Genomic DNA, 23,228 nt, shown 5'->3' with positions numbered 1-23,228 from the left:
ATCTTTTCCTTTTGAGTAAAATAGAACTTCTGATAAGATAATGTCTGCTTGAACTAAGTTCTCATATATTTGATTTCGATACTACTTGTTTTGGAGTAGATGTTTTTCGGTGTGTCTTTGTTGCTTCTAAATGTCTGGAACGCTCGCTTCTCCTCAATTGTTGTCGTTCGCGTTCCTTCAGCTCGTACCGCTCGTCTACTTTCGCCCAATCACCCTAGAATATTATCTAGAGTCTATGGAACGTAGAGGTAACGTCCCTGGACTTTTGCCGCTTAAAATATCTAAGATATTTTATCCAATAAATATCTTACTATACACTACTCTAAAATGTTTGTAGTCAAAAGATGTATCTTATGTATATATAAACTTATGTACATATTTTGTTGTATATAATGTGAGACTTTGTTTGTATCTAACAGTTCATTACCTTCCATCATAGGAATGCATTTGATCTTAAAAGTTATTATGTATGGTCTGTGCAACTCAGAATAGTGTTTACATATAATCATAGCATGTTGCATTAGAGGGAAAAGGGTTCTTTATTCGAAAGAGTTACTTCAATCTTGAAAAGCAAACATGTGCGTGGCCCCAAATTAAGCACAGTGAACTATGGCCAAATATGTTGCTTTTGCTTTAAGATCCACAAACTCTAAGAGAACCAATTCCAGCTTGCTAATTTTTCCAGCAGGAAAAGTAACATAGAAACAATGACAAAAGTGTTCCAATTATTGATGAAATCTAGTAAGTTTCCACCATGATTATGGAGGAAAGACAGGAACATAGAAAAACAAGCCCATAAAGAATGTGATTTTATTATTTTTATTATTATTATTTAAAAAGAACTGAGTGAAGATCTCACCTTTTCAAACTGATTTTGTTTCATGTTTTCAAAAACTATTAATGAGTATTGTGACTTATTAAATTTTTATAACACTTTCCTTTGTGATTTAGGTTTTAGTGGATTTGTACATAAAGTGCACATTTTGAAAGTGGTGAATGAATTTTAAAGGACTTTATAACTTTTAGAAAATATTTAAAATTATAAAAGTTGATAAAAAATATAAAAAATAAAGTAAAATTAATATAATGTTCAATCTTTTACTAATCAACTTAATCAATTATTTCCCCTTATATTATCCTTTCAGGTATTAGCATTTTATCATTTTTCCTTATATTTAAGTGATATGCGGTATCTAGTGATAATTATAATCAAGTATATTGTTTGGCTTGGTTAATTCAGTAAGATGCATGAGTTAGTGTAATTAAATGTGTTCAATTCCTATAATCCAATGCACCCTTGTTTTGTACTTTCATCTTAATTGTTCTCATAAATTAATGCAAATTATAAAACTTAAAGGCTTCAATAATCTACATTTTTTAATTATGTTATTTAAAATTATGTACTGAACCTTATTTCCACTTTTTTAATTCCAATTATCAAAATTATTTTTTAAAAAAAATGTCTTTTTATAAAGTACATCTTGAAATAACAAATGGATAAAAATATTTTAAAAATACTTTTTTAAATTACTCTCTTTATATTCGAATTTTCTTTATGATTTAAAAATGTATTTTACGGAATGTACCAAAAAGTGTATTTCGAATTTTAAAGCGTGAGTTATAAAAGATTATTCAAAAATGCTCTTCTACTTTGTAGATTTCGAAATGTATTTCTTAAAGTTTTTGAAATCTAGGTGTGTTGTAAAATACTTTGTAGAATGTAATAAATAAAGAAAAATGTTTATGAAAGTATTTTTTAAGATGACATTTTCAACCAAAGTTTTGAAGAAGAAAAAAAATAACATAGAAAGAGTGAAAAATATCATAATTTAATAGGAAGAAAAAAAACTTAATCTCAATTTATATTATCAAGGAAGAACATTGTTTCGAGGTTGGAAATGAAATCATATAAGTTCAAGTGTAATGTGTAAATGAGTTTAAAGTAAAAGAACATAGTTTAAAGTAAAAGAATAATCATTGTACTCATCAACTACAAGACCTCATCTCCTTCTACTCACACCCACAAGATGATCATCGCAAACAAAAGAACATTGCACATACAAAACACAAGCACAAGCACAAGCAACAAGGTAAGCTAGTTTAAAGTAAAAGAATAATCATTGTACTCATCAACTACATTACATACAATCATACATAGTCATTCACCAACATAGGATACTTTATGCATGACACTACAATGATTTGACCGTCTGAACTTAGAATGATTGTCAAGCTATGGCAGGTTGTGCACTTGTGGTGGCTTCTACTGCTTTGCAAAGTCATTGCCAATGGGTTTCACCCTACCACACTCACAAGGTTAGTCTGTTCCACGCCTTGAACCATACTGGAAGTCTCCAAGACTAAGACCTCCTGCTACTCCTCACGACTTTGAGAATGACAGACTATTGGAGTTTAAGGATAACCCTTAAGGTTGACCTCTTGCATTAATTATAAACATACTTGAACCTCACCAAGAGGATTCACTTTGGAACTTACTTTCACCACTTTGAAACCATACTTTCACTTTGATACACATAAAAACTCATACATAATCATACATCATTCTAAATAAATCAAAGCACAATCTTGATCAATCAAGAACAAAGAAGGAAAGAGTAAAACTAACCTGGATCAATCGCTTAGCGACCACACTCGTTGGGCGACCACAAAATCCTTTCGCTTAGTGACCCAACTTGTTGTGCGAATACACAGACAATGTTCCCCAAACCTCAACCTCTCGCTTAGCGACCCAACTCCCTGAGAGAAACTTGAGACAGTGGTCCAGACCCCCAACTTACTTGCTCAGCAACCTAACTCGCTAGGCGAATCCTGAAACTATGGCCCAAACCCCTCAACCACTAGCCCAACGACCCGACTCACTAGGCGAATGCATAAACAGTGTGTTAGACCTTACAACCACTCGCTGAGCGACTCCACTCACCTAGCGAGTCTGCATAATTCTAGAGCACCACAATACATAATTATGCAACCTACACCAAATTTACCAAATGTAAATATTTTCCCCAACTTCTAATTCTCCTAGAGTGTGTTATATACTTAATTATACTAAACCAAGTGTGTCTAAACTCATAATAAACAAGTGACTACAGGATATCAACCCAAAAACCTTCAAAACATCAACTTAGAGACTCAAATTGAATTCTACCATTTGTGGCACAATTTCAAGCAACTTAGGGACTCTAACAGGTCCCAAATAACTTACCAAGATTCTCCAAACTGACATTTTGAGCACAAAACTCTCAATTCAAATTTTCACTAGTTCACTTCCTCAAAATTGAGTTCAAAACCAAGTTGAACTCTGCCTCATCGCCACAACACACTCATAACTCATATTTCTTCTAGTCTAGATGCTTGAACATGACATTAAACAACTCATAACCAACCTCAACTACATCAAATTAGTTCACCAACCATTTCTTACCATTTCCCTACCTTAAAACTCATATTTAGACAAATATGGACCTATAACTAAGAGTAACCCTTTCCTCCAACAAGTTAATCACACAATTCACTTTATCAACACAAATCCACATCCTAATCACACATACAAACAGATTAAACCAGTTATACAACATTCATTATCACACAAATCATCAATATCACCCAATTAGTTCCATTATCACTAACACACAATAAGATTTTTCATCCAAAGATTTTAGTACTCACATATCATTAAACTTATACCACATACTTCAATTAAAAGCAAATCCCTTATCTCTATAAAACTTCCACAGTTGTAGAATTTCCCAACTATAACTTACACCTTAAGGAACTTCTAAAAACACCTACAAATCACCGATTGGTGATTGGAGAGAAACTTTAGAATCTAAATGGAGTCAAAAGTTGAAGAAGGACACAAATTGACGCATGCAACAGAAACTCCTTGCATGGTCAAGAATAAAGAAAATGCCATGAAAGAGAGAATGAAACTTACTTGCTCTAATCACGAAACTGATCAGTCAAATAGGTAACCCTTGACTCCAGAATTGCCTAAACACATCCTGATCATCGAATAGATAATTTAGGAGTAAGAAATTGTAGAAAAAAGTGAGAAAGAACAAAGATAAAGACTTTTAAAAGGATGAAGTGTTCTTAAAATAATGAGACGAGTTTAAAAAATTCTATTTATATGATAAGATTATTTTATAATAAAATAATCAATCTCATTATTTTACTACACTTATTTAATCTAATAATCTATTTTTTAAGTTCTTACAATAAAGATTTTAACTTTTAAAAAAACTATAATAATAATAAATGAATTAAGATGAAAAAATATCAATGTTAAAAATATATATGTATATATATATATATAATAAAAATTATTACTAATATAATAAAATTTAGAAATAAAATAAAAACAAAAAATAGAAAAATAAGGAAAATCTAAAATGCCCAATGTAAAAACCTAATTAGGGTTTTCTGCTTGCGTGGTATTTGAAAAAGGCAGAGGGGGACTGGAATTGAGAAACGGGGAAGGAAGCTAATTGGTTTCTGGAATTCGGAAAGCTGGAAAGAATTAGAGGAAAGAAGAATACTGGATTGAAGAAAGAAGAAAATTAGGATTGTATTGGTTTCACACAACGAAGGTTAGTTACCCAAATCTTATCTCTTTACTTGAACTGTTTAAATAATCACTGGTCAATTTTTCTTATCTTTTGGATTTGTTCATGCGCGTTTTCTTAATCTTTGTTAGTTGTATTTCCTCTGTTTTGCAAATCTGATGCATGATTTCTTAGCATTATTGCGATAAATTTTTGTGTGTCATAATTTTTTGTGTCTCTGTTGATTCATGGATACGGAATAAACAAGAAACCATAAACAAAAAATGACAGACCATTATCAGAGATGATTTAAAAAAAAAAATTAAAACCCAAGGTCACAAACACAGAGAAGAGATATGGCTTTTGATTTCAAAATTTTGAATGGTGAGATAATGAAAACCACGTCGCGCCAGAGAACATAATGCGGCAACGGCGATGATTGAATGACGCGACGCAGGAAACAGTCAGCGGCAACGGCGCGGCCAGCGATCTCGGGGTTAGGCGGCGCAGCACAAGTTGATGGTGGTAAGCGTTAGGGTTTGCGGTGGTGCTCGACCTGAACAGAGCAGAGGACGGTGGCCGTTAGGGAAATGACGGGGTGGCGATCGAACCCACCTGGACGAGATTCGGTGTACGAGCGATGCGATGCAGGAGGCCGACGTTGGTGACGCTGTGGCTACCGGCGGCGATGTGGTGCGACGCATGCAGTGGTTACCAGCGACGATGAGGCCGGCGAACTGGAGTGGTGGCGCAGGCAGTGCAGTGGGGAGGTGCTAGGGTTTGCACGAGTTCTGTGGTGGAAGAAGAAGCTTCAGGTTTTTTAAATAGTTTAAAAACATATAAAATAAAAAAGTTAAAATAATCCTATATCTCGCACCTCCAAAATTTTTATCATCATATATCTTTAACTTTATAAAAAAATTTACTTTTAATTTTAATAAATATATTTTTATTTTATCTTTTTTTCTTGTTAAAAATTTCTACACACCTTAATAATAGTTATATTAAAAATATAAAAAAAATAATTAAAAGAAAAATAATAACAAAAAAGTAAAATTATATTAAATAAAATATTAATATATTCAAATATATTAAATTATATTAATATATTAAATTAAATTAAATAATCATTAAAATTTAAATAATAAACAAAATTTTGAAACAATTATTTATCACCTAACAAATAAAATTATATTAAATAAAATATTTAAATATATTAAACTATATTAAATAAAATATTTAAATATACTAAATTATATTAAAATATTAAATTAAATTAAATAATTATTAAAATTTATATATAAAATAAAATTTTAAAAACCATTCATTGTTATTAGATATGGATATCGATCATAACTATATCCGATTAACAAATTTTTCAATTTTTTTTTTAAATTTTAATAATTATTAAATTTAATTTAATATTTTAATATAATTTAATATGTTAAATATAATTTTAAGTATTATTTTTATTTTTATTCTTATTTTAGTTATTATTTTTCAATTTTTTTAATAAAACTATTTAAAAAATATAAATTATATTTTATTAATTATTAAAATATAAAAATATAATAAGTAATATTATAATTTTTATTTAAGTTTAATATTTATTAAATTTTAAATAAAAAGCAAAAGGATTAACATATTTTATAAATTTTAATATATAAATAAATTTTTTAAAATTTTCATTTTATTTAAAATTTAATAATTATTTAATTTATTTTAATATTTTATTATAATTTGGGTATGTAAGAAGAAAAATTGGAGGTGAAGGGAAAAGGCCCCTAAAAGTCGTATATGTGGGCTTTCCGTAAGGCCCATCGAGAAAGAATCTTGTTTATAAAGGCCCAATTTAAGCGTAGTCCCTTTGCTGAGTAGAAAAACCTTTTGCCCCCATTGCTGCAACTCATTCATTTATTCATTTGTCGCCACCACCGGCGAAATCCCAAACCAGTTTTTCTATCATCTCTTCCCACCCCAGGTGCGTTTATTCTCTGGAGGTCACCTTGCTAAAGGGTCGTTGGCAATTTTTTGTTTTGTTTTGTTTTTGTGATTGTCGTTCTTGGTTTTTGCAGATTTTGAAGAAGAAAATGGTGAAGAAGAGAAAGCGCAGTGAGAGTGGTGAAGTTGTTGCACATCCTAAAAAGGAAGATGCTGCTCCAGAGAGACCGGTGAGGACCCTTTTGGGTTGGAAGGATAAGAGTCAAGTCACTGATGAAGTAGAAGACAATAACGTTGCTTCACCAATATTTAGGAACAAAGAGAAGGTTTTGGTCACTTGCTCTAGGCGTATCAGTTACAGGTACAACCTAATACACACCCCATAACTTTTAGTTACAGTTTTTGTTGCTTTTTCGAGTTTGGATTACTCTAATTTTGTGTCTTGATTTGCAAAGTTTAAGGACAGAGAAACCTTGGATAGTGAGTTAGGTTTTGTATATTGTTATGGTATTCATGGGTGGAGTGATTGTTTTCCATTAATTTGTAGGTACCGACATTTGATGTTGAACTTGGTGTCACTTTTGCCGCATTGCAAGAAGGATAACAAGGTTGAATCAAAAGAAACTAAAGGCGCCACCCTTAATGAGCTTGTTGAGCTCAAAAGTTGTTCTTCGTGTTTATTTTTTGAGGTATTTTATTTATATGCCACAAGGTTTTTTCAGTGCCGTGTTACTTCAATTTAGGATTGATATGTTGTGCTGTTCTCTAGACTAGTATTTGCATTTTTTTTTGCGCTATTTGGAAAACCTGAAGCATGCTAATGGGTAGGGGAATTCTTTGTTGTTCACAACTGTTGATGCTATTTCAATGAGATACGGTAGTCGTGAGTTTGAGTCTGGTCAACTTGTTATATTCTATTAGTGTCTTCTCTCATTTTTTATGTATCAATTTCAGTGCAGGAAAGCAAAAGATCTTTATCTCTGGATGGCCAAATGCCCCAGTGGCCCATCTGTAAAATTTTTAGTCAGTGCAGGTATATTCCGATTCAATCATTGTAATGTTAATATAACACTAGTTTGCTTGCTCTGATTATTTAGAGTTCTGATGTCTGTATACTCTAGGCATCACTGGTCATTCTTCCCAGTGAACTATGACTTTTGTGTTTCTCTCTCTATCTCGACCATTTTTTATACACTTTTAGTGATTTTCCTTTTTCCTCCACTGTTTTTTCAGTTCATACAATGGAGGAGTTGAAGCTAACGGGAAATCACCTAAAAGGTTCTCGTCCACTTTTGACGTTTTCTGCAAATTTTGAAAAAGATGCACATTGGAAACTGTTAAAGGAGATGTTGTTACAGGTGTGTTGTTGGTTTCTTTCGTTGCAAGTTTTTTCGTTTTTGTCCATCTAGTTCCATCGGAGGAAAGATGGATTTCTGTAAACTTATGTTGATAACTCTCATATGTGCACTTTCATATATAAGGTAAAGGTTAGCTTGATGATTTCATCTTATTTTTATGATTCGTGATGTTGTACACCATGAATTTCCGGCCAAATTAAGAACTGCTTCATGTGCTTTCTACCAATTTAATTGGAATCTTACATTTTTGTCGTCATATATTTTCCTACGATTTTTTTCTCAATTTATTATGTCTGATCAATGAAAATTCAATTGATGTTATTGTTATGCCCATCTATTTTACATAGTTTATGTCATATATCTGTTTAATGTATATTTTCTGTGTGCAGTTCTCTCTATTTCTGATACTGTTGTTTGTTTACTGTATTTGATAATTTCTAATATACTATTTCTTTCCTTTTGTTTAGATATTTGAAGTACCAAAGGACCATAGAAAGGCTAAGCCCTTCCATGATCATGTTTTTGTTTTCTCAATAGCTGATGACCATATATGGTTCCGGAATTACCAGGTTTGTGTCTGTATTCCGGAATTACCATAGACTATTTTTGCATTAAGATAAAGGTTAAAAAATCCTGGAGATTATTGTTAGGAGCATCTTTTCTGCCTATTTCTATACAAATTAAGTGTATGCATTGTTATTATAAACATGTTTATTGCTCTTTTTAGCCACATGTTAATGATTGAAGTGAAGTTTGGGTCGAGCATTTTTAACCTTTACTCCTTTACTTATAAACATTACTCAATTATCACCTTATCTATACATTTCAATTTGAAGTTTTAGTTTTTGACAAGACTTAGATAATATATAAAGAATGGTTAACCACAGGAATTTTGAAGATGGAGGATATTTGACCATTATAATGAGTTTAAATTTTATCTACTACCGATGTAAAACAATTTATTTGTAAATACATTAATATGTTCCGCTATGGTATTGTTTTGTAAGCTCAAAGGTTAAACTATGATGCATGTAATGTTTTATTTTATTGATCATCTTTATTCATTTAATTATGGTCAGTCTTACCAGATCAGTGATGATCGAATCAAGTGCGGATTTTGGTTTGACCTGTGCGTGCCTGCAATAGATGTTATACTCCGTTTTTGTTGGACAATATACCGTTAGATTGAGTCATTTGTGTTATACTCATGACATGGTCATTAGAGGACAATTGTTACTATTAGTTGTTCGCAATACTCCTATTTAATGCGAACATTGTATGGTCTCATTTTCTCCAACTATATAATATTGATTTTTCCATGAGACAATATTGTAGTATTTTCTACCTGTTGCTAATGCCTACTGAGGAATGTTATATCTTTATTCCCTTGTAGATTTCTACTCATCATAATGAATCAGACAAATTACCAAGGGGAGGCCTTGATAAAATGACATTGATTGAGGTCTGAAAACTGGTTCTTGATGTATCTTTTGATCTTTTAATTTCTAACATTCATTTAACCTATGAGCAAACTATTTGTTTAGGTCGGTCCACGGTTCTGCTTGAACCCAATTAAAATATTTGGTGGCAGTTTTGGAGGCCCGACATTATATGAGAATCCATTTTATGTATCTCCAAATCAGGTACCAATCAATATATTTTTCATGTATGCTTTGAATTTCTCTAGCTTTCTACTAATAATTATATCTGTCATTGGTTGGTTGCGATAGGTTCGGGCTTTGGAGAAAAAGAAGAAGTCTGGAAAGTTTGCTAAGAAGGTCAAAGCAAAGACAAGGAGGAAAATGCATGAGATGTCTAATCCTCTGGAGCCTGATGAGTTTGCAGATATGTGGAAAGATTGATTTTCAATACAGCCGCATCTACTAAAGCGTAAGAAAAAAAATCATATTCCACCTTACATCATGAGATGGAACATTTGGTTGTCAGCAACAGCTTTTGATGTGAATTGCTTTATATCTTCAGTTGGAGATATAGGCTGTACTTCTTTTTCTTCAATGTTATTTTCTGTTATGCTTGCAGAGGCTGGTTGTTCTCTTATCAAACATTGATTTGGTGGAAATTAAATTTTGGTGGAGAAGGTTCCAGTTGAGTTTGAGATTAGGTTTGAACGATATGTTTATTCTGAGCTTCCACCTGCAGCGATGGAAGTTCTATCTGAGCTTTCATCTCCTGTGGAGAACAACCTTTCTTTTGTATCTCACCCACCCAAAGTAATCAGATTTTGGCCTATGACATTTTTACCATGTTTGTGTTTTCAATATGGTTTGTTTCGGGTGGCTCTTCGACAAAACAAAGAGATTGAAAGTATTTTAGTTGATTTGTCCTTTTTTAAAAGTAACAATTTTTGGCTTCTTTATTGGTCGTTAATTTCAGGCGTACTTTTGTTTCTGGTTTTCTTAACAAAAGAGAAGGGTTTCCAAGGCCCGAATTGCGCCATGGGCTCCCAAGTTGTGATTTTCTTTCTACACAATAGGAATATCTCCCTGCACCCCCAAAAGTACTAAATGATCAAATTGCCTTTAAACAAATTTTTGAACTTGGTGGTACCACAATTATATCTTTTGAATGTTTCACAATTTAATTTATCATTTCGGAATGAATTTTTTGGAAGAGGCTATAAATTATTCCAGAAATTTTTTGGCATAAAAACACTTTTCTTTTGGTCTTTATGCAATATTTTGAAAAATTAATCCGAAAAGTAACAATCTAAACCTATGAAAGCGTGCAAAGTCATGTTAAGTACTTGAATTATAGGACACTTTTAACTTTTTGATTGATCAAATATAAGAGCCATAAGCCGATATTCTAAAAAAAACTATAAATTGATGATCTTTGGCTTGAAAAATATTACTAATGGAACAAAAGGATATATATACTTCCTCTTAAAATAGAAAGGATTTTTCTTGATTTTAAAATATATAATTGTGAAGGAAAACCGTGAGAAATAATAATAACTAATAAATCACCGACAATTCATTATCCTATCTACCTAGTGTGATACCACGACATAGTTTTCATTATCAAATACTCATGAAAGCATGTCACGTCTCAAACATAAAATAGTGTCCCATGTCGGTGTAGAACATTGGTACAGATACTACCAAGAATAGTGGCAGTATATGCAAATAATATATGTATAATTTGCCGTATTTTTCTTCCTCAAAAGGAAAACTTTGTCAACACACTCTTTTAATTGATAAAATTTGAAACAAAACAAATAATCATAGAAACTAGTATGTTAAGATAACCTTTCAAAAAAATATATTGGAATTGCGTAATACTATGGATCTTGTATGAGATGAAAGCAAGTTTAGCACGCAATTAAAATACTTCATGTCACACTTTTCACCAAATTTTTTAATATTGTTTTCACATTTTTAGTTACAAGTAGTATGAGAGTTTTGATAAAAGGTAATTCAGGTAATATGACCGTTCAGATAATACAGTAAAATCTTAATTTACAATAAATATAATTATTTATTTCTTTATTTAAATTTTATATTTATAGATTTTGAGATAAATTTATAATTAACTTATACTTTACCTTTAAATTTGATTATCAGATATATTTAAGTAATTGGTGAGTGGCCAATTGATCAGTATCAATTGTTGAAGCATCAGAGTTAAGATACGTTTTAACTAACTACAATATCTCGTTTACATGAATAAACACTTACTAGATGATGATACAATATCATTTATAATATAATTTTACTTTAACCATAACATTTTTGTCCTTTAGCTAGGTGAATAGATATGATATTCCTCAATCATGACTTACAATTATCTGATATGATCATTGATTTTCTTAATGGGAATCACTTTTCTAGAAGTGTAATCTTTGGTTAGCACTTAAAGTCACGGCCACAAAATAAATGTTGGCCTCATGTAACTCCAAAAGAAACAGAACATATTCCGATGTTAACTCTTAAACCAAAAATCCAATCACCATTTCTTGTTTACATTTCTGGTTCCAATTGGCCTGAGACATGAACTGAGACATGTTATATTTAAATATATGTTTATGTGGAGTTGGAATATGTGAGTGCTGGGTGGCCCTCCAACAATTTTCTTAACCCTTCCATCAACCACTCCCACTCACTTATTTTATTCCAATTTACCCCACAAAAAGATTTTCCTTTTTCTCACCTTAATCCACCAACTAAGTGACCATTCTATTTTCCACATAACCCCATTAATCACACACCAAATCCATTATGTCAGTCCACAGATTTCTCCTTTTAGAGTACAATGGATCACATAATTAAACCTCTTAACTAGCTTATTCCATTACAAAAAAACACTAACCCCATTATGTCTTTCTCCACTGTTTTCCAATGCCAGACCATCATAATTATTATCATTATTTCTATCAATTGCTGCACTGTTGTCGTTCAACCAAAAGATCTTCATGTTTCCTCTTTCACAGTGTAAATGATTATATGAATTTATATTGCTGAAAAAGATAAATATTTAAACCAGCTTAATATTTAAGACTCACATTTTCACAAGGTCAATATTTCAGTTACGGAATTAAGGTCCCTACTCAAAGTATTTCAAACTCTCCTTAAGATAAGTTACTTGTCAAAGACATTTCGATACTCAAGTCAATAATATGACCGACCAGTTAACACAATAAGTGATGCATATAATGTGCATGATGATTTTAAAGTCATATATGAAACTTTTATTTATAATAGTTGTGATGAGTCTTTATCTTTTGTTGTCCAATAACGACCCAATCATACCTTAATTTGTATTACACTAATAATCAGACAATACTGTTAGATCTTGCTGACACGGGCTAAAGAAACTTTATTTATAATAATTATTTTTTTAAAATAAATGTTATATTGCACTTCCTCATATTTTTAATAAACTATAATACTGTCTTTTTTTCTTGTATAATTGGGTGTAATTAAGAAGTGTGACTAATAATTGTATTGTCGTGTCTCTTAAACTTTTAGGGGTCCTATTTATATACTTTAAAAGCACAACAGTTTCAGGTTTCTTGTTCCTTCTTTTGTGTTGGTTGCTTCATTGATACAACATCAATAATCCATTTGGAAGTTACAAAACAACCAACCGAATAATAAGTCACACATTATCCGAATTAGGTTCCTCAAAGGATACTTATCAAGAATACAATAAGTGTGTCGTGATTTAGTTTATTTCCAAAATAAATCAGACTTTCATATTTTTTAAGTCATCTTTAAAAAGGTTGTTTTCAAGTTTAATTTGGAACAAAGAAACAAATTTAGGACATCTTTTAGATTTCCCTTTAAATTTCTACATATGTCTAATAAGATTAGTTTCTTTCCTATAAAGTTAATTTCGAGTTGAAAGACTTAAACAAACTTAAAAATGTGATTTTTATTATAATTTTATTTAAAATATTTTTTTCAAACATTTAGAGTTTTTTTTTGTTTTAAAAATATTTTGAAGATTTTTTTACTTGGAAGCTTAAATTAATCCGTACTAAAAAAATGGAGACCTTCTTTTCTTAAAAACATAAAACAAGGGTTTATCAGTTTGGACTTTGAAATGATCCTGATAACTCTAGAATCACCTAAAATTCTCTCAAAGATAACTTTAGTCTACTAAAATCACTTACATGAGTTTTCATAAATCATATTCTTAGTAAACTTTTTTCGTATTTGGTCAAATGATTTGATGAGTTAGAATTTATGATCTCTGATATTTATATATATATATATATATATATATATATATATATATATAATGTTAAATAAGAAATTAAATGTGCAATGTGAGAAATGTTAGTTGAAATGATGCTAAATCTTACTATACAAACTTATTAATTAGTCATACTAAAATAAAATAAAATAAAATAAAATATTGAAAGATGGAGTTACTATATATACGAGACAAGTTCCTGAGGCCCTCCTTTGGAAAAGATAGAAGAAAGAAAAATTGCAGCAATTGATGCTCCAAACACAAGAAAAAGAACCAACAATGATTTGAAGTTTCACACAAGACAACCTCAAAGAAAAAGAATAACCAGATGGGCGTTTTAGTAACTTCCGAACACTCTCTTTCATGGAAGATCCGTAACTGTAGCAGCTGTACTTAATCATGTACTATAAATTGATTAAACTCTATCACATCCACACCATCCCAAAATCAAAAACCAGTTTCCAAAGAAAAAAGATTACAACTTTGTAAAAAAAAGTAGTAAAAAGAATGAACTCAAGCAGAAGAAGTGAATCAGAAGAAGGTGGTTTGAGAAAGTTGAGTTCTCCCGTAGCTTACCTGTTTGGTGGCTTAGCCCTGATGCTCGCAGTCATAGCAGTTGCATTACTCATCATAGCTTGTTGTTATCGTAAACATTATTATGCTTCGAACTCAGCCGGTGATGAAGAGAAAGCAGCAAAGATGGAGGAAAAGAAGGTTAATATTTCAGAGCCACAGATTCTTGTGATCATGGCTGGTGAAACCAACCCTACTTATTTAGCCAACTCAAGTCTCTCTAATTAAAAATAAGACCAATTCATAATTTATAAACGGGTGCAGACCTGAGGTTACAAGCTGGTTTTTTATGGTTTTTTAGGATTGAGTTAGATTTAAACTTTACTTGTAACCCTACTTTCTTCCAAACCAAATTAGGAGGATCACAATAAGAGATTTTCTCCATCTGCGGTTTAATTTAGTTTCCACATTTTTGTAGTTCTTTAAACTCTTGTTGGATTGATTTCCGACGTTTAAATTGAAGAAAATGAAATGGATATCGTAGCTAGCTTTAGCACTGAGGTGTTGGTCTTTTCATGTAAAGTATTTCAGTATGAACTTTAAACTTAATTCCACGTTACAAAAATTAGTTTATATGATAAAATTTTCATGAACTTGTATATTTTAAGTTGATCTTCTCAATTGTTGAGTGAGACTTCCAACATTGTTATTTTGTTCTGACCAACTTTGGATCAAGGAAATTGCGTTTGTTGAAGCCTCGTCCAATGGGAAACTAATGAATACTGTAGAAAGAAGTGGAGGAAACAAAATTAGCTTTCAGTTCAAAGTTAAATAACTTCAGATGCCTCTCCAAACTAAGAAAAGGAGATGAAAGAAACAAAAAAATTTCAGCTTAGTGTTTCATCCTTTGAACGCAGAATGAAGTACACCAACTCATTTAGTTATGAGTAATACATGGTCATAAAAAAATAAATTTTTGTATTTTAAAAAAAAATAAAAAAATAAAAAAGAATAATGTGAAATAAATATAAAAAATTTAGATGTGTTAAAAAAACATTTATATATATATATATATATATATATATAATTTTTTTTAATATTATATTATATGAAATATACCGATCAGAGTTAATGATAGACAATTAGCAAGTATTATTAGGTTTGATTGCCTGACAATATACTGTGTTAAAGGTTAATCAATGTGTTTGGCTGCCACAAGCCTATAAATATATAATTCATGTGCAGAAAAAATAACTTTGATCTATCCTAAAAGAATAAAGACTTCTTTGAAAAAGATAATGAATTTGAACGTTAGAGTGTCTTCTGTAAGTCAACAATCCATCAGAATGGATTGCATTTTGAGACAGAACAAGAAAAAATATTGACCTTTTCGGATCAATTCAATCAAAACAAATATTATTTAAATTGATGCATATGTATGTGAATATTAGTTATATATTGTGTGTAATATTGGTTATATAATATAATTTATACATTATATTTAATGAACAATATTATTTAGCAGTTATATTATTACTGATTGTATAGAATATTAGTTATATACGTTGTATTCAACAAATATAGTAAATATTTAATTCTATAAATATTGATAAAATTAAATACTTTCATATTATCATTTTAAAAATAGTATAACTTTGGGTACTTTTTATCATTCATTTTATTATGCAAAATAATTTTATCAATTACTTTTTTTTTAAATCACAGATATCATAAATATTTATTGGTAGTGAACGGATTTTATTCCATAAAATGAGCAAAGTATAACAATTATCGATCTTTATCTTTTCTTGTCATTTTTAATTACTTCGTGTTAAGAATATTCATTTAATATTTTTATTTAAATTAATTAAAAAAATATTTTGTGAAATATTTTTCATACAAAAATAAAAATATATTTGATTACTATTTGAATTCAAATATTTAATATTCTGTTAATTTTTTTATATAAAAAATATGAATAAAATAAAAATAATAAATTTCTCCATATAATATATTTCTCATGTCTCATGTCTCTATATATTAAAAAAATCCTAAAATTTCCGACGGTTTATACCTATGACCTTGCTCCTATAAATATATCATTTCTCTTATTTTCACTTTCAAGTTTTATTAATATAATTACATATGAAAAAATCATATGACTTTAGTTTGCAATAAAAAAGTTATACTTCTTTTTATTAAAGGGTTTAAATATATTTTATGTAGGACAAAAGAGTAATGTTAAAATAAATTATTTACAATTTTTTGTTGAACTAAAATTTATAATTATAATTCCCCGCACTAAACATAGGGTTGCCGTGAGCAATATCATGGCCCTACATCTTTAGACAAAGACGCGTTTTTCTATCCAAAATATCACCTTCTTTTATCAAAATAAATATAATATATAAAAGATGTGGCGTCTCGGAAGCTTATTCGTTTATTACTTGCAACAAAATAAAGTTAGAGAATTTTTATTACATAAACAATTTCTAATGCCCTTTTATTTTTTTTAAAAAGAAATTTTTTTAATGGTTGGATATATACAAATATATATATATATATATATATATATATATATATATATATATATATATATATAATATTCTTTTTTTTGTTAGTTATTATTAGATTTATATTCTTAAAATATGACTCGAATGAGATCTAAATCCTATTATATAAAAAATTGTTGTGTTCTTTAGTCAAAAGCTTAAAGGAATTAAAGTAATAAGTTAATAGATATTCAATATAATATAATGTTTACTTTAATTCTAAAAATAATCACATTCCATTTTTATTGTGTACAAAGGCGGAGAAAAGTCTAAGAGAAAACAGTAAAATAAAGGCGGATATAATAAATTTATTTTATTTTTATAGTGGGAGACAAGTGAGCTGAATTCCACTTACCAATATTACCTCAATTAAGTTTCACACGATTTTCATTGGATCAGACATTGACTTAAGATGTTTTTTCTTTTTGCTTTTTGATTGTTGTTCATATTATTCTTTTCAAATAACAAATATCAAATTAATCTGTTAAAGAACGTAAAAATAAAAAAAAATGAAAAAGACAAAGAGGTAACAAAAGTAAAGATGTTTCTTAAAATTGAGAATTTAACATAAGATTTTCCGACACTGTTTTAAGAAAAAAATGTCTCAGTGTCCACAAACAACTTGACAAGTGCAATTGCGTTTGTTACTGGGAAGATTATCACAAGTACATTTCATAGGCGTAGCACTTGCTCCCAGTCTTGCAAGAAATTCGTCAAAACAACTTCTTCCTGAACTCCCCAATGGACATTGTCCATCAAAAACCATCGATTTTGGGCAAAATTTCCATTCTCCTGTTCATCACAATGTTAAAAAAACAACATTAAAATTAAATTCCAATTACAAACATTCATGTTTTGTGACATAGAACATAATTCTAATAAATAAATAAAAAACAGAAATCATGATAATAAATAATAATTTTACCATAAGTTTGACTGAAGAGGACAAACAAAGCCATCACAACAAGAACACTACTTTGCAACTTGGTCATGGTGTTGGCTTTTACGAACTTTTCTTTGCTTTTGCTTTTGCTTTTTTGAAGTGATTCTATACAGTTGGGTGAAGTGCTATTTATATACATCTATAATGTAACGTCCCCTATTTTTATTAATTAATTATTATATATTATTTATTTATTTAATATTTTTCTTTTCAATTTAACAATACTTAAAATCAAACTACAATATGTATTAACTATAACAATTTAATATAGGTTAAATTTAAATAAATTAAATTTATACATAAACAACAATTTAATATATATTAATCACAACAATTTAATTTATTAATAGCAACAATATTCTGTATTAATAATAACAATAATTCACATTAATAGCACCACTAAATTCACATTAGCATCACCTATGATAGAAATAAAATATTTTTTTCTTGCAAGAAAAATTTATTTGCTTGAAAAAAAATAATCAAACATATAATAAAATTAATTTAAAGTCAACAAATTAATTTCTTAATCTAAAATTCAACACAAAGATTTTACTACGTCAAAAAAATTCTGCTAATAATAACTACATTAGATAACAATCAAATTTGTTGCATGTTTTAAAAATATTTTCTCTCGAAATAATTTTCTTCTAAAACTACACCACTAACATAATTTCTTTTCCTTTTTTACTCTATTTTTTATATGTAAAGTCATATAGTAACTCAATATATCACACAACTTCATACCTAATAAAAATTAAATCTTAATAAACTCACATTATCACATATAATTTAACGTATCAAAATCATAGTATATATTGTTTGCCTTCAAAGAATTTACACCATAAATTCAAATCATCTGAAAAATCTTTAGAATATCATCACTAACTAACTATCAAGCTCAATAATGATATTTTTTATTTATCAAAATTTTATTTTCCTCTCTTAATTTATCTAATCATTCTAATTTATTCCTCCAATAACATGAATAATATTTTTCTTTAGATACCCAAAACCTCAATACAAAAATTATTCATACATTAACTAAATATTTTTCTTATATTTCATATGAATATCATTGTAAAAAGTATATTTTCTTGTTAAAAATAACAATATTTTCCTTTCTACAATTCAAACCACGATCACAATATAATAAAAATATTTTAATGATGAATTATAAACATTTGACTAGCATTAAAATTGAACAAATTTAATTATTGATTACAAAATGCAAAATTTAATATATATATATATATATATATATATATATATATATATATATATATATATATATACACACATGTTGTTAAAAAATTTCTTCAAAAATTTAATTACTGATATTGACTTTCTTCATCTCCTCGGTCTCATAGTAACTGTAACCTTTATCATTTAAAAAATGCAATTTTGATTTCTGTTCCTACTTTTACGTGAAACGTATTTTTTTATTTGTAATTATTCTTTTTAAATTAACTAGCGAAACACATGCGTTATTTTTATTACAGATAAGTAATAGTCTAAAAATATTAATTAATTCAATTTGAATAATTAATTACTTAAAAGAATGAAACAGAAAATTAAGTATTTTAGTTTAAAAAAATAGTTAAATTTATATAAACGGTCACATAAAAATAAAAATTATAATTTCTATTGATAAACGTACAACTAAAAATGAAATGTATACATTTGTTTAAAAAAAAGTAACTGTTTCTAATATACTCGTGAAACAACTTGAAAATGCGATAATTATGAAACGGAAATTAAACGCATAAGACAAGATAGAATGGAAAGGTTACGTGATTTATTTTATTACTTATTTTTTTTATTAATTATCATTTATGCTTCCAATGTGTTGTTTATTAATTTTCATTTATGGTTGGCAAAGTGTTGTTTATTAATTATCATTTATGGTAAATAATTAATGTGTTATTTATTAATTATCATTCATGGTTTATAATCAATGTGTTTATTAATTATCAAGCTGCCGTTTTAGCTTTTTTTTTATTATTAAAGTTGATTGATGTTCGTAACGTAAAGTATTGTATTTTTTTTTCTTCTTATCTCAGCCTCAAATTACTCTTTGTTCAAATAAAAATAACGTACTTAATAAAAAAAGTGAAAACGTTTTTAAAAATTATCAGCATGCTATTGTTTCTATTGGTTATATGAAAACTTTAAATTGCAATCATTATATGATGAAGTTTAACTCATTCTATGATTGAAATAGTTTAAGGTCTAATAATATACTTTTTAAATTCAATTTAAAAATAATTTATTTTGTTTTTTTCGTTCAAGCCAATGGAAATATTTATTTATCATTTATATTTTTAATACAATTTTAGTTGGAGTAATTATTACCTTTGTTTCCATTTTCTTTAATTTTATTTCATGTGCTATTATATTTTCTTTATTTATTATCGTGGTTTTTTTCTTTCCATGCTAACTAAATTTAAAATATTGTCTTAAAATTTTAAAAATAATAGATAAAAGTACAAAATATTTTACTGAAAAGGGATAAGTAAAAATAGAACGGAGAAATATATATTAAAATAAAAATAAATATAGTTTTGTTTAAATAACATTCTTAAAATTCTCTGTAACATCTTTTTACCAAGTTTAACATGGTAAGAATTTTGTTTATACTATCAACAGTTGATATCGGTTGGTAACAAAAAAAAAATTCGTCGATACCAATTTTTTTACTTTCTAATCAGATTTCTAAGAAAATTGTTTGTTTTTTTATTTCTGAGTTCAACTTACAAATCTTAATAAAAAAATAGAATAAATTTTTCTTATTAAAATTTGTTTTTATTAAGTTTCTCTTACACGGTAAGAATTTTGTTTAATATCAATCGTTAATATCGGTTGGTAACACAAAAAATTTTGTTGGTAAAACAAGTGATAGAGTTTTCTTCTTTTTCTCCTCTTTTTTTTGTTTATTTTTTTTATTCCTGTGGGCAACATTGCTATCATTACTGATCTAGATCATTTTTTCATCATTTAGATGTCATCATTTTCGTATTTATCTTAATCTCCTCTTCTTCTTTTTTTTCTTTTTATCAATCTCCCTTTAATATAATATAAAACTTTAATAAATTAGAAAAAAATTTATCGCTCAAAATGTTAACCTTATCAAAAACTGAGATGATAAAGTACTAATGAAAATATCCAACGATAATATGATGATAGTTATTGACAATTTTTGATATAGAAGAAAACAAGTATTTTTTTACTTATATTAGGAGCTGTATTGTTACTCTGAATTATAAGAAAACAAATCTCAAATGCTTTAATTTTAAAAATAATTACAATTCGTTCTGTTAACGTTGAATGAAAATGAAAAGAAGCATAAGAGAAAACAGTAAAACTTGATATAATAACTTTTTTTTCTTATAGTGGGAGACAAGTGAGATCAATTGCACTGGTTACTTTGACCTAAGCCAGGTTTCACATTTTTCTCATTTAATTAGACATTAACATAAGATGTTTTTGTTATTATTTTTTATTGTCGCTGATTCTCTTCAAACAGCAAACATGAAATTAATTTGATAAAGAAGCTTAAAATGGCAAATAAAAAAGCAAAATGAAGATGAAAGAAAGAGAAGTAAGAAATGGAAGACATTATTAAAATTCCCAATGTGTTACATAAGATCGATTGTTTTAAGGAGAGTGTCTTAGATCCCACAATTAACTTGACAAGTGCATTTGCGTAGGTTAAAAGAAATATTACCACAAGTGCAATTCTGGGGCATGGCACCTGCTCCTAGTCTTGCATGCATTTCTTCAGAGCATCCTCTTCCTGAAATACCCGATGGGCATTGCCCACCAAAATTCATTACTTTTGGGCAAAAATGGATTTCCCCTGTTCATCACAACATGACAAAAACATCAAAATTTTATTTCAAATTATCTGCATTTATATTTTGTGAACCAATGACAAAGAGCATGGACTCTCAAAAAAAAAAAAAAAAGCTAAAGAAGACGATGATGATAGGTAATAGCTTTACCATAAGTTTGGTGGAGGAGGGCAAACAAAGCCAAAACAATAAGGGCACTGCTTTGCAACTTGGTCATGGTTTTGACTTTTACAAAATTTTCTTGCTTTTACCTCTTTGAAGTGATTCAACATTGTTGTCTCTAAGGGATATTTATATACATTTATCATGACCAACACTGTAAAAAAGTTATATTTGTGGTGGTGGGGGTTTTAATATGACAATTCTTAATGACGAACACTACAAAAAATTTATATATGTGGTGGGGTTTTTAATATGATAATTGTTTAAAATTATTGTAATTTATACTGTAATACGGCAATTTGATAACTTTCATAATTTGCATGAAATTACGAAAGAAAGAATAAGAAGAAAGAATAGAGAAAAAAGGAAAAATAAAATAAAAATAAGATAAGAGAAGAAGATAGATGACATAAGATTATATTTAATGCACATGTGCTATATTTAATGCACATGTAGAGAATTTGAGAGAAAATGAAAGGATGGTTTTAAGAAGATCTAAATGTGATTTGAGTGGATTTGAGATTAAAAGTTTTTATATGATATGAATATGATGATAGATTAAAAAATGTTTTAATAGATAAAATTAGATGATTAACATTTTATCTTTGATGACAAATGTAATATAAATTTAAATATAAGTAGTAAAAATTATATTAAAATGAAATTGAAGTTGTTTTTTTAATAAAAAAATTAAATAATTGAAGTGACGAGTTTGGATATAAAAAATAAAATACTTTTTAATCTTTTTTATGAAAAATTCATTTCAAATTAGACTTCAAACTTTTTCACTTCATTTGGTTGGTTTTTTTTCTTGTTGAAGATAGATAATGCTATAATTTTTGAAAACTTATAATATCTCTTATTAAATCTAAACAAAAATTATTAGGAGAAAAAAAAACACATATTTGATGGGTTAAATTGTTATTTAATTCTCCATATATTTTATTGTTTATTGATAGAACGTCATTGTATGGTCATACTTTCTAGTAGAAGTGGGCAAAATTAACTTAGCTGCATTAAATTATTACATAAATACATTATAATAAAAACTCAAATGTACTATTTTATAATTCAATTTTAAAACACTAAACCTTTAAAGTTATAGTTCAGTTAACTATTCATTAATTTAAAACTAATTTGTTTTATACTTTTTACTCGTTTGATAATTTCTAAAGTTACAGTTCAATTTGGTTGTATTGACTATTTAAGGTCGTATCAGCCAAATTATACTCATTTTCAACCATGACCAACTCAATCAAATTCGATCAATTTCAAACAAGACCAACTCAACTAAGTTTTGCCCGTGGTTGTCTCAACCGAATTCGGGGTTTCAACCTACCACTACCTTGAATGGAATCAGACATTGAATTATAGTAATAAGTAGAAGAAACAAAATCGACAACTCCAATTCCTACACACGGTGAGTGAAACCCGATGACTCTAACAATGGTTTAGCTTTTAACATGGCTTGTTGAACCCTAGCTCTTCTCCATCTTTTCAACGCTTGTTTGATCTCGACCCCTTTTTGATTCCGATTTAATCCAATCCAATGGAAGGGACATTCTCTACTTTGTTCCTTCTCGACATAAAAGACTCTGTCATATGTAAGAACACATTAAGAC

The 23,228-nt window shown here is 28.5% G+C and overlaps 1 protein-coding gene and 1 long non-coding RNA gene across 4 annotated transcripts; one reads left to right on the top strand and one right to left on the bottom strand.

Annotated features, from left to right (window-relative positions):
• Nucleotides 1-4,450: 4,450 nt before the first annotated feature.
• Nucleotides 4,451-10,143, top strand: LOC148199243 (ribosome biogenesis protein BRX1 homolog 1-like). Of its 3 annotated transcripts, XM_088113939.1 has the most exons (10): nucleotides 4,451-4,610; nucleotides 6,641-6,867; nucleotides 7,054-7,195; nucleotides 7,461-7,539; nucleotides 7,740-7,864; nucleotides 8,332-8,433; nucleotides 9,258-9,326; nucleotides 9,409-9,507; nucleotides 9,595-9,754; nucleotides 9,905-10,143. In XM_088113939.1, exons 2-9 carry the CDS (start codon nucleotides 6,656-6,658, stop codon nucleotides 9,724-9,726), a joined length of 960 nt encoding a protein of 319 aa, XP_087970065.1. In that variant the 5' UTR covers nucleotides 4,451-4,610; nucleotides 6,641-6,655; the 3' UTR covers nucleotides 9,727-9,754; nucleotides 9,905-10,143. The 3 variants fall into 3 exon arrangements, with proteins under 3 accessions (XP_087970065.1, XP_087970063.1, XP_087970064.1); XM_088113937.1 differs by having other exon boundaries at nucleotides 9,595-10,143; XM_088113938.1 differs by lacking the exon at nucleotides 4,451-4,610 and adding an exon at nucleotides 6,306-6,546 and having other exon boundaries at nucleotides 9,595-10,143.
• Nucleotides 10,144-17,174: 7,031 nt separating this feature from the next.
• Nucleotides 17,175-17,691, bottom strand: LOC148199242 (uncharacterized). The gene is made up of 2 exons (XR_015785826.1): nucleotides 17,573-17,691; nucleotides 17,175-17,439 (listed from the first exon to the last, which is right to left on the bottom strand). It is a non-coding gene; the product is annotated as an uncharacterized LOC148199242 (long non-coding RNA).
• Between the last annotated feature and the right edge of the window lie 5,537 nt (nucleotides 17,692-23,228).

Source organism: Vigna umbellata, chromosome 4 (assembly GCF_029865625.1).
Source record: "Vigna umbellata cultivar VRB3 chromosome 4, Vumbellata_1.0, whole genome shotgun sequence".
Classification (NCBI taxonomy): domain Eukaryota; kingdom Viridiplantae; phylum Streptophyta; class Magnoliopsida; order Fabales; family Fabaceae; genus Vigna; species Vigna umbellata.
The sequence above is the reverse complement of the archived record's forward strand: the minus strand, read 5'-3'. Positions and strand labels throughout refer to the sequence as shown.